Raw genomic sequence first — 12,426 nt, forward strand, 5'->3', positions numbered from 1 at the left:
CCTATGCCACAGGCAGTGGCTATGGCACACAGGGATGTGTGCCATGTCGCATCTTAGGTTTTGTCTGCATCAAAACACACAGTCTGCAATGGGAGTGTGTATGTGTTAGCTGAGTGGTCCCTGAGGGTGACACAATACATGCTGCAGCCCCCAGAGGCTCTCTCTGGTCACAAGGCCCTTGGTACCAGTGGTAGCTTTTACAAGGGACTTGGATGTGGGCCAGAGGTGTGACAATTGTGGAAACAAAGGTACAGTTTTGGGAAAGAACACAAGCTCTGGAAACCTGTTTGGCAAAAGTGCATTAGAAATCTGGGAAAATATGGGGGGGGGTTACTGCAACAGAAAGCCACTTTCCTACTAGGTGGAATTAACATCTCTTCTGAATGGGGAGGCAGGGGAGCTTCTTCAGGGGAGGGTGACATGGGTCCGCTTCGGGAGCTGGAGGATGAGTTTGACCATTGAGTTGTGTATGGTCTGCAATCAATCCAGATGGCTGGTGGATTGGGCCTGGGTGACGGTACGTTTGGTGTTGACGGGGAGCCATTTGAAGATATTACGGAGCATGCGAAGGGTGAAGAAGCAGGTGAAGGAGACTGCATTGATCTGGCTTTTCATGGTGAGATTGATGTCCAAGCTGATACCGAGGTTGCAGGCCCTGTCTGTCGGGGTGGGTGAGGGTCCTAGTTTGGGAGGCCACCAGGCGTTGTTCCATAGGGTGGTGTTGTTCCCAAAGATCACCACTTTTGTTGTGTCTCTGTTGAGTAATAGGCAGTTGTCTTTCATCCGTCACGGGTGATACCTTCCTTTAGTCCTAGGTGTTTAGCAGCATATTTTGTTGTCCTGGGGCTTTTAAGCAAATACATTATAATGGTAACATCCAGAACACATGTACCAGATTGTAACATTGTGTGGCTAAAACCTCTGACTGTGTCAAATAACACATTGGATCACTTAGCAGTTGAGCACATGATTAGAAAATGTTTTTAAAAAGTCCTTTTCATATGGAGTGAAATTCGTACCAATATATTTGCTGATTTAAAGTTCTTTTTTGGTGTCACGTTTCCTACCCAAAAGGTTTCTACAAAATTCATTTCAACTTGTTTCAATTAACCTCCCCCTGGAATGTTTTCTACTCTGCGTTTACTTTTCAGTTCAGGCACGAAAGTGTCCCATTAAATAAATTAGTCTCCTGAGATGTGTGAAAAGTGTGACTCAATGAACCTTTGTCAGGCAATACGCTCCCTGACTCGAGTGATTTACATTAAGTCACGTTTTCTCATTCCAGCTAAGAACCAAAGAAAACTGCTGATTTCACTGAAAGAATGCAGTGAAGAAGCAATGCTTCATTCATGAAGCATGATTCTGGCAGTCCCATTAAAACAGCAATTCCACTTCTCACATCAATATAGCTCATTTTACCTCCATTAGGCATTTGCATTTAGGGATGCTTCCATAACATGTACAAAGCCTGGCCTAAAGAGAGCTTATTTGTGTGCATTACATCTTAAAACAACGATAATGCAGAACCTGTTGGTGTTCACCCACTTCTGAGCATTGGCCACTTCTGCCCACAGACCTTCTGCTAACCCTAAATATACAAAGTAATACTTCTGCCTTTAATGCTGGTATTTTAATATTCACATTTGTGAAAGAACCTTACGAATGTAAAATTCCATCACTTCTGATTCTGTGGACTAGGATGGGGATTTTACACACACAAAGTGCATATTCTGAATACAATTTCAATATGTGTGCAGAATGCTTTGTTATTCCGGTTAATTGACATAAAAGACCACTGTTAATAAAGGTTGGTTTGCACACAAGCCTGTAATGTTTCATTTCGCCACACCCATCACCCTCTCCACAAGCCCCCGCCTCCTCAGATGTGTACCTATGGAAAGACTTATAACTTTAATGTATCACTAAGGCGGGCATGATCAGTAAAATGTAGGCTGCGAATATATTTTAAAGATTTAGACAGTCTAACTTTGACATACAATTGAAAATCACATCAAACACTCATTAATAGAAAACAGCACAGGCATTTTGATCCTTGTGAGTAAAACAATGAAAGGCACATCAGGCTTTGGGGAGTTGGTTCAAAGGTCCCGTGCCATGGTTGCATTCTCGTGAAGCTTGGGTGACTGCAAGACTAGATGGAGCCGCCAAACTCGACAGTAGAGGGCAAGGCGACAGAGCCCCCTGAAAGGCCCGCTAGTTACAGGATGACGCACTTCAGTCTTCTCACTGCATAACATTACTGACTTACTGCCTGATTCATCAAAGACCCGTTTTGCGAGTCTTTAATAGCGATTCATAAGGAATCACTATTAAGGACTTGCAAAACGGGATTCATGTAGGCATTGCAAAAAATATTGCGATTCCTACATGTTCCTTATTTGCGATTAGCAAATTGCTAATCGCAAATAAGGAATAACTCCCCATGCATTCCTATGGGCCTACAGGCCCATAGGAATGAATGGGGAGTTATTCCTTATTTGCGATTAGCAATTAGCTAATCGCAAATAAGGATGCGATTTCAAGGGTGCAGGTAGCACCCCTGAAATGTAATCTACATTGGTGTTGCGCACACACATGTCCAAAGGACATGTGTGTGTGTAACATGCAACTTAGAAAAATGCATTTAAATGCATTATTCTAAGTTTTTGCTATTTACCACGAGGTCTGACCTCTCGGTAAATAGCGGCCCAAAATTGCGATTTCGCAATTTTAAAATGATTCATGAATTGCATTTAAGGAATCTCAAATAGAGATTCCTTAAATGCAATTCTTCGCAAATGTGCAAATTCTTTAATAGCGAATTTTGCATTTGGGATGATGAATCCCAAATGCAAAAATTGCACTCGCAAAAGGCAAGATTCTGAGAATCTTGCCCTTTGCGAGTGCAATTTATCTTGATGAATCAGGCTGTTAGTTTACAGTTTGACGCACGATCCCCTGTCCTTCAAGCTGGCAGAGGACAGTCTGTCCACCACCCCTACGGAAAATCTCCCGCCATATCTAGAGCTCAGTGCCTGCCCTGTGGTGATCTCTCTGACTACACAGGAGATGCACGGTTCTGAATTTTTGGTGAACTAACCTATTTTATTTTTTTTCAAAAACAAACTCTCAAAGCGGGAGTTTGTTTTTGAAAAACTAAGTTCTAATGACTCTGATACCCCGCCCCCCCTAACGCCCCCAGTTCCGGTTTAGGACAGTCAGATTTGCTCTGGTGGTCCCGAGCATAGTAAGCGACCTGCGACCATCAGACTGTCCACTCTAAATAGGCTGGGCGGCCTATGTTATGTTGTTTAACCAACTGCCCCTACTCCGTCAGGCTGCCGGTTTAAGCGAGTGCACTGCCGTGGGAAACCTGCCTGTCTACCTGACTAAATGGAGCAGACAGGCTGACGGCTTGGTGGACAGGGCACCTTGCCACCTTTGTGACAGGGTACTTACTCTGTCCGCTAAGTCAGGCCCTAAGTTCCCCTCTAAACATACACTCTCGTAATTGATTCTGGCATGTCTGTTTTAGTTGCACTGTATTGCTCATTTCTCTGTTCCAATGAACGATAAATCGTAACCATTCGCAATGTTCTGTTCCCACAGAGAAAGACGGAAAGCAAAGCTGTTTCTCAAACATCCATGGCCGAATGATTTGTCCAGAAAATGAAAGGTTTGTAAACTACTTTTGGTATATGACATAGCCTGTATTTGTAAAGTGCATGTTCACTCTTGGGCCTCTGTACTCTGAAATAATAGATGTTTATTGTTACCCAACTCAATGTTACTCAATGTTTTATCGACCTCAGAGGGATGTACGGCTCAGTGGGCTCAGTGGGATTCTATCCTGTGACCATAAGGTCAGACACAGATCCCAGGACTGCATGCATTCTCTAACGTAACTCCAAGTATAGGAAAAAGAATACTAGAGAGAGAGTTTTCTAGGTACAGGTCTTCTCTTAGTTGTACATTTCTTCCAACTTTGTCGTTTCTATGGGTTTCCAGGTTCCCTGTTTAACTTTCAGGTGGAGCTTAACTTGTGCCAGTTTTTGGATGTGGAGGGCATAGGCACTCTTTATGGGTGGCCTTGACTTATTTATCATCTTCAGATTTTGACTCAGAGCAAGAGAGAAGTGACAAAGGGAGAGACAGGCATAAAAAAGAGCCTGGGTGAAATAAAGAGACAGACAGTGTAGGGTGGTGGAAGAAATAGGCATGAGATGGAATTAAGACTATGCAGCTTTGGTATTTGGCAACCAGGGGTTTCAGCCGAGTGATACCTTAGCACATCTGCATTTTTTTTAACAAATTAACCATTCCTTTTAGGTGCACAGCACAACTGATTTTTTATGGACCGGAGGCACCCAGTTTTCTCTTACAGGGTTGGGTGGCTATTTCTTGGATTTCCTTGCTCAGTATAAGTTTCAAGTAAGCCAGCCCTTATAAAATGTTTCAGCCTGCAAATCTCTTAATTTAACTAAGATTGCAAGTTGAGTCCACCAAATAGCTGTTTATCTCTACAGGGTTCAATCATCGGCGTTCGAAATTGATGTGGTTTGCTCCTGTATCATTACACGGTACAAAAGGGGGTGGTGATGGACGGAGCATCCGAACCAATCAAACACTCATACCCAGTCAACAGATCTGGGTTTAATCCATCACCGTTCTTTAGCCCACTCTGCCACCCCAGTTCAGACATGGCCATATGCAAATCAGTCTGACCCTGTGCCCCATGGGAACAGTCCAGCCCGAAATGCCAAGCCATGCCTTCCCTGGACCGGAATCAAGCTTCCCAGGACCGGCCCCCGGCATTACAGCCGTCTTCAGCCAGGCTTGCTTGAATCCAGTGGCAAAGTGAGCAAGGTACTCACGTCTGAGCATACCCTGCCAACTTATGGCGAACAAAGCGGTACAAAAAGGGGTGGTGATGGACGGAGCATCTGAACCAATCAAACACTCACACCCAGTCAACAGATCTGGGTTTAATCCATCACCGTTCTTTAGCCCACTCTGCCACCCCAGTTCAGACATGGCCATATGCAAATCAGTCTGACCCTGTGCCCCATGGGAACAGTCCAGCCGAACTGCCAAGCCATGCCTTCCCCGGACCGGAACAAGCTTCCCAGGACCGGCCCCCGGCATTACAGCCGTCTTCAGCCAGGCTTGCTTGAATCCAGTGGCAAAGTGAGCAAGGGACTCAAGTCTGAGCATACCCTGCCAACTCATGGCGAACAAAGCGGTACAAAAAGGGGTGGTGATGGACGGAGCATCCAAACCAATCAAACACTCACACCCAGTCAACAGATCTGGGTTTAATCCATCACCGTTCTTTAGCCCACTCTGCCACCCCAGTTCAGACATGGCCATATGCTAATCAGTCTGACCCTGTGCCCCATGGGAACAGTTCAGCCCGAACTGCCAAGCCATGTCTTCCCTGGACCGGAAACAAGCTTCCCAGGACCGGCCCCCAGCATTACAGCCGTCTTCAGCCAGGCTTGCTTGAATCCAGTGGCAAAGTGAGCAAGGGACTCACGTCTGAGCATATGAGCATACCCTGCCAACTTATGGAGAACAAAGCGGTACAAAAGGGGGTGGTGATGGACGGAGCATCTGAACCAATCAAACACTCACACCCAGTCAACAGATTTGGATTTAATCCATCTCCGTTCTTTAGCCTACTCTGCCACCCCAGTTCAGACATGGCCATATGCAAATCAGTCTGACCCTGTGCCCCATGGGAACAGTCCAGCCCTAACTGCCAAGCCATGACTTCCCTGGACCGGAAACAATCTTCGCAGGACCGGCCCCCGGCATTACAGCCGTCTTCAGCCAGGCTTGCTTGAATCCAGTGGCAAAGTGAGCAAGGGACTCACGTCTGAGCATACACTCAGCCGCGGGCCGTGGAGGGAGTTACGGTGGGGCAGGGAGGCGGGGAGAGGGAGGGGCAGGGTGGAGAGGGCTAAAAACCGGCACATGGATAATTACAGGTAAGTAAACAATTTAAATATTAAAACGAATTTCCTAGCGCGCACTGCATCGCAAAATGCGATGCAGTGCGCGCTACGAAATTCGTTTTATTAATTAAATTGTTTACTTACCTGTAATTATCCATGTGCCGGTTTTTAGCCCTCTCCACCCTGCCCCTCCCCCTCCCCGCCTCCCTGCCCCACCGTAACACCCTCCACGGCCCGCGGCTGCATACACTGCCAACTTATGGTGAACAAAGCGGTACAAAAGGGGGTGGTGATGGACGGAGCATCCGAACCAATCAAACACTCACACCCAGTCAACAGATCTGGGTTTAATCAGTCACCGTTCTTTAGCCCACTCTGCCACCCCATTTCAGACATGGCCATATGCAAATCAGTCTGACCCTGTGCCCCATGGGAACAGTCCAGCCCAAACTGCCATGCCATGCCTTCCCTGGACCGGAAACAAGTTTCCCAGGACCGACCCCCGCATTACAGCCGTCTTCAGCCAGGCTTGCCTAAATCCAGTGGCAAAGTGAGCAAGGGACTCACGTCTGAGCATACCCTGCCAACTTATGGTGAACAAAGCGGTACAAAAAGGGGTGGTGATGGACAGAGCATCCAAACCAATCAAACACTCACACCCAGTCAACAGATCTGGGTTTAATCCATCACCGTTCTTTAGCTCACTCTGCCACCCCAGTTCAGACATGGCCATATGCAAATCAGTCTGACCCTGTGCCCCATGGGAACAGTCCAGCCCGAACTGCCAAGCCATGCCTTCCCTGGACCGGAAATAAGCTTCCCAGGACCGGCCCCCGGCATTACAGCCGTCTTCAGCCAGGCTTGCTTGAATCCTGTAACAAAGTGAGCAAGGGACTAAGTGTTTGATTGGTTCAGATGCTCCGTCCATCACCACCCCCTTTTGTACCCCTGTATCATTACACTGCGGGGCATATGTATCAAATACTGTTATTGCGATTCTCAAATAGCAATTTTTATAGAATCGCTATTAGCAAATTGCGAATCGCAATTAAGGAATACCTTCCCATTCATTCCTATGGGCTAGGAGGCCCATAGGAATAAATGGGAAGACATTCTCAATTTGCGATTCGATTCGCTTCAGTTGCACTCAACTACCCCATCTTGCCTCACCCACGTGCCGTTTGTTTCTATCCCCAGCCTTTTCTTACCATTACCATCGACTTTGCCATTTCTAAGTCCTCCTTCTCCCACCCATACCTACATGAATACCACCTACCACAATCATTACAAGAGTTGAATCTTGTAAGGCATAGTAGCCCTTGTATGCTTTGATACCTAACATTTCCAGTAGTTAGCAGGAGCAGTTATTTCGGAAGAGGTAGAATCAGCAATTGTTTGGCCTAGTATAGACAATGTTGATCCTATCTGGGCTAAATTGTTAAGTATTTCACTGATCACAACAGTCAACAGCTAAAAGGTGTCCCTTGGGACATATGCGCTAGAAACAAAATAATCGCTATGAATACTGAAAATGATGCAACTAATAGTCTTGGGTGCCGCAGTGCTGTGAATCCATATTTACATGAAAAAATAGTAGCTGCACATTCATGTCTTCCAGTGGCTATGCTTATAAGCCATGACCTCTTAAACTTGGAGGGTATCAGATTTAGGGCCTGATTACGAGTTTGGTGTTGGTTGAGCAGGGCAACATGCCACTGCCCCGCTCCTGTGCCACCAAACTTGACTGCCGGCCGCCTGCCCGATTAGAAGTTTTCTCCTGGTCTGACAGGATTCCTTTGCCGTTACCACAGTCTGCCTTTGAAAAAACCACCACAATGAGAACACCAACGCCCTTTCCTGCATGGTAAGGACTATTAAGTCCATGCTGTGTCGGAAAGGGGGTGCATGCACTAAATGCCTCCCTGCATGCACTCAAAGGCCCAGAGGCAATAGGTGGCCCTACAGGGCCCTTTGTTCCCTCACCACCAGAATTTAATGGCGTGAATACTACCACGAAATACTGGCGGTGAGGAAAACACATAATATCCTTGGTGGGGCTTCAGTGGGCAAGCTAAGCTAAGCATATTGAGGCCTCACACCTCTGCGCCACTGCCAGGGACCCATGGTTCCCTTGCGGTTGCGGCGGACCCCAAACGGTCTGATCACCGTACTTGCCCCAAACGGTCTGATCACCGTACTTGAATAAGGCAGTCAGACCACTGATGCAGTGGTCCCCGACCACCACCACAGCTCCACCACAGGTTTGGCGGTCCGATGGACCTCGAAGCTTGTAATCAGGCACTTATAGAGTCACACAGATTCGAGGATTTCAGATTTGGAGCCCCTCTAACTAGGAGGGTCTCAGTGTTACTGTTCTTTTAGATTGGAAGGTTTCTGAGAGTGCTCATAGATAACTTAAACCTACTGCAGGCTGTAGCAAGCCTTAGCACCCAAAGAGTGCAAATGGGAGGTACTTTCTACCCTGTAGAGTGTGGGATTAGGCTCAGGCAGTATGACAACCAATCAGCGAATGCCATGAGGAGAGGGGCAGTCTACCCTCCTGGCAGAAACCCTCCAGTGGTGGGACACAAAGCAAACCACCAACAGCGAACAGGCATCCGAGGTTGGATTAATATGGTGACAAATCTGTATTACTAAGTTAATTGGCACCAAGTTAATAACTCCTATAAATTAAACAAAACCTTTTAAAGTGGCATCAGTAGATCTTACTATGACCTACCAGACTAAGAGACTCCAGAAGCCTGCTTCCATTTGTGCAAAAACAGGCATTTATGCCTAGTGGTCAAGTCGATCGCTGAGTGGAACTAATAGGGTGGGTGGTAAATGAGACTGATCTGCTCTTCAACCCAAGCAGAAAGGGAAAACATTCTTAATTCCTCAGTCCTGGGAACTACTAAGCAGTAGTAAAAATGACCACCAGCAACAGCTGGTATGTAATTTGGTCTTTGAATATAATCAATTGATTAATGCCCTGCTAAGGTCAAACTCTGTATCTGCACCTCAACAAAGCCTTCAAAATCCCAAACTTCAATACAGACAAAATGGACTGCACAATCCACCCCCATCTATTTGAAATTTATCACCCTAAAACAAACCTAGCAAATAATCACGATCCCTGCAAAAGACAACAAAAAGGTAAAAGAATGACAAAAGTAAATGCTTTTTACATGATCAAGTATCAGCAGTGCAATATTTGCACACCGCAGACTACATAACACAACTATATAATAATGCACTTGTTGTAGATGAAGCCAAAGTTTAAGAAGCTTAAAGCAAAAATCAGAGTCAAAATAAATCCAGCATTGACTCTGAAATGTGATACCCACCTAGTTTCAATGGTTCTTACACTGGTGTCCTTAAAAACTGTGACCTATGACGATGACGCTAACGCCCTTGCAGTTGAAGCAGCTTTGACCGTAAGAACACCTCATTCCAAGACCTTTCTTTTCTGAGAGATGCTGACATTAAGACAGACGGTCTAAATCTAATGGGTCATAAGTCTTATGTCTCTAATTGCACCTAACTATCCCTTCCTACATCAACCACTCCTTGTTTACCTATACCCTTCATCTTTTCTTATGACCGCCTCAATCTTTGGCATTTCTAAGGCCTTCGATCTCCACCCATAACTACATGAATTCCAGCCAACACAATTATTGTCAATTGTGACTCTTCTCAGGCATAGTGACTCTATTTCTATTGACACCTAGCATTCAAGTTAGCAAGAGCTTTAACCCCATGGATGCTCAGCATATTCCCCTCCTGTGCTGAGATTTGTTGATTCCCATGTTTCATGACGAGCTGGGCTCGTCATGAGCGTGCGAGGAGGCTACTTCATGACGAGCCCAGCTCGTCATGAGCGTGGAAGGGGTTAAAAAAATCCACCTTGAGCTACAAAGGAAAATGTTGGTTTTTAATTCCATTTTCCTGGTAAACAACGTTCACCACAAAACTTTTTGCCTGCAGGGAATCACAACGCAGTCGGTACAACAACCACGTTGTGATTCTGCATACCATTAATCCACAAGTCAGAACAATGACTTGCGGAGGGGGGGATTGGGGGGAGAGGTGTTGGATTTAAAATCCAACATCTTCCCTACTGTCCGCACAGACTGGAGTTGCAATAGTAAATTATACTATTCCAACATCCAGCACCCCTCCTCCGCAAGTGGTTGTTACGACTTGTGGGGTAATGGTATGCGGAATCACAACACAGTCGTTATAACGACAGCGTTGTGATTCCCTGCGAACAAAAACACTGCTGGATTATGACACATATTCCATTTTCCTGCATATTTGAGCTCATCCCCCTGTATGCATAGCCACCCTTTCTCTCGGTCAGCCATCCACACCTTTACTATTTTTTACTTTCTCCACATACGTCTTCATGGGGGTTCCTACACTGCTCCTCAATGTTTTATTTTTTTAAATCCCTCTACAACTAATTAAGTTTCAGTGTTTTGCCCTTTTGGCTAGTGTGTCTGATTTCCTTGTAATGATCCTATCAACCTATTTCCACTCTTTAATTTGAAAAAAACTAATAAATAAGTGAAGTTGGGCAAGTTTTTATTATGAACTCACCTTCATGCTTACGTATGCTGGGGTTGTTGGATAGCAAAGCTGCCTGTTTTTTATTCCAGCTCACATCTTTTATTCCACCATTTTGCTCTTGCTCCATTGTCATCTCTCTGATTATTTCACTTCTGCTGGTTATTCTTTGCCCCGTTCAGTCCTTTTGCCACTGTTTACCAGTTTTTCTCTTCATTCTTCTTCCTCCCTTTTCTCGTTCTTCCCTTGGGTCAAAGCCTAATGATGAAAAATAAATCAGAATCAACAAAAATGAGTGGTTGTGACCACTAACTGCAACCACTGGCACTAATTAAGCACTGCCTAGTTGCATTATACCTGACCCTTGGTTAAGGTTTTAGTCAAATGTAACTGTACCTGCTAGTCAGAGTCACTTTTTGTTTGCTATCAACTCACAAAAACCTAAACATGCACAAACAGTACGAAAGCACTCTTCATACAGTGCTTTTGTTTTACCTCCTAATTGCTTTTCCTTTAACATCCAGTGGCTATTGTTTGCTATCTGTACCTCATGAAACTTGCCTTTATATAAGAGAACTTTAGAGACTTTTTATGTTTTTGATTATTTAATTGAGAGGGAACCCTGCTACCAGAAGTGCTGAACAAGGTTACTATCAAGCGATGTATAATAATTGATATAGATGGGTGAACAACATATAATTTATTTCATTATAGATGAGGTATGAATGGAAATACAAAGATACAGATGAGAACACCTAAAACACTGGTAGCAAAATGGAGACCAGTGGGTAGATCCTTCAAGATGGAGAAGTTAGGGGCCATATGTATCAAGCCTTTTGCGAATCGCAAACGGCCTTTTTGCATGTTTTGGGATGTATGAAATATTCGCAAAATAAGGAATCGCAAAGTTTTGCGATTCCTTATTTTGCCATAGCATTTAAGGAATCAAAATTTTGCGATTTCTTAAATGCTATGTATGTAGCATTTTTGGGTAGCAAATTTTGGTTAAGAATTCGCAAATTACCACCAACTTGTAGTTGATGGTAACTTGCGAATTCTTCAAAAAATGCACATTTTGGCATTTTTGAAGGTGGCATGTGATGCACACACATGCCCATAGGGCATGTATGTGCGCCATATGCACACACATGTACATTTCAGGGGTGCAGCAGGGTGTCTTTGAGACACCCCTGCATCCTTGAAATAATTCTCAAATTGCGATTAGCAAATTGCGAATTCGCAATTTGAGAATTATTTCGCAATCATTCCTATGGGCCTCCTGGCCCATAGGAATGCATTGGAAATTATTCCTTAATTGCGAATTCGCAAAATGTGAATTCGCAAATAAGGAAGATTAAGGAATCGCTAAAAATGTGCGATTTTCTTCATACATACCATTTTGAGATTCCTAAATAGCGATTCCTTAAAAATCGCTATTTAGGAATCGCGAAAGAGTTTGTTGATACATATGGCCCTTAGTCTTGCCAACATAGTTTTCCCATTGCAGAACACAGTATAGTATATCTAGAAAACCTAATATCACACAAAACACATATTGAATTTAGAAAACTACATATGATAGAATGTAATATTTGCATTACATAGGAAATTCCTTATTCAGCTGGGCTCTGCTTTCCCCAAATCTCTTTTGGCATGTAGTTAATTTTCTTGTCTTTTAATATCTTATTCTTTGCCATGACTAATAGGGTACTCAATTTTGATATATTTCCACTGCACCCAAGTGTTGGGTTTTGTATTCCTTCATTCATGTTTTCTTCCCAGAAACATCACTAACTCACTCTTGATAGCCATTGTTTAATGCAGTTCATATTTGACTAGTGCAAAAAGCTTTACCAAAGTACCACTCATACAATGTGTGGCTCTGGTTTAAAAAGATGGG

At 44.4% G+C, this 12,426-nt stretch overlaps 1 protein-coding gene across 3 annotated transcripts in view; it reads left to right on the plus strand.

The window, feature by feature from the left end:
• Nucleotides 1-12,426, plus strand: part of MYLK4 (myosin light chain kinase family member 4) — a 405,617-nt gene that overhangs the window by 383,345 nt on the left and 9,846 nt on the right. For 2 of the 3 annotated variants that reach the window (XM_078688020.1, XM_078688022.1), the window contains exon 13: nt 3,610-3,676. In XM_078688020.1, coding sequence (XP_078544146.1) covers nt 3,610-3,657 — 48 coding nt within the window. In that variant the 3' untranslated portion in view covers nt 3,658-3,676. Of the gene's footprint in view, nt 1-3,609; nt 3,678-12,426 lie in introns of those variants that run through there. The other variant, XM_078688021.1, reaches the window with a different exon arrangement.

The sequence above is a fragment of the Lissotriton helveticus genome, chromosome 4_1 (genome assembly GCF_964261635.1).
Source record: "Lissotriton helveticus chromosome 4_1, aLisHel1.1, whole genome shotgun sequence".
Taxonomy (NCBI): domain Eukaryota; kingdom Metazoa; phylum Chordata; class Amphibia; order Caudata; family Salamandridae; genus Lissotriton; species Lissotriton helveticus.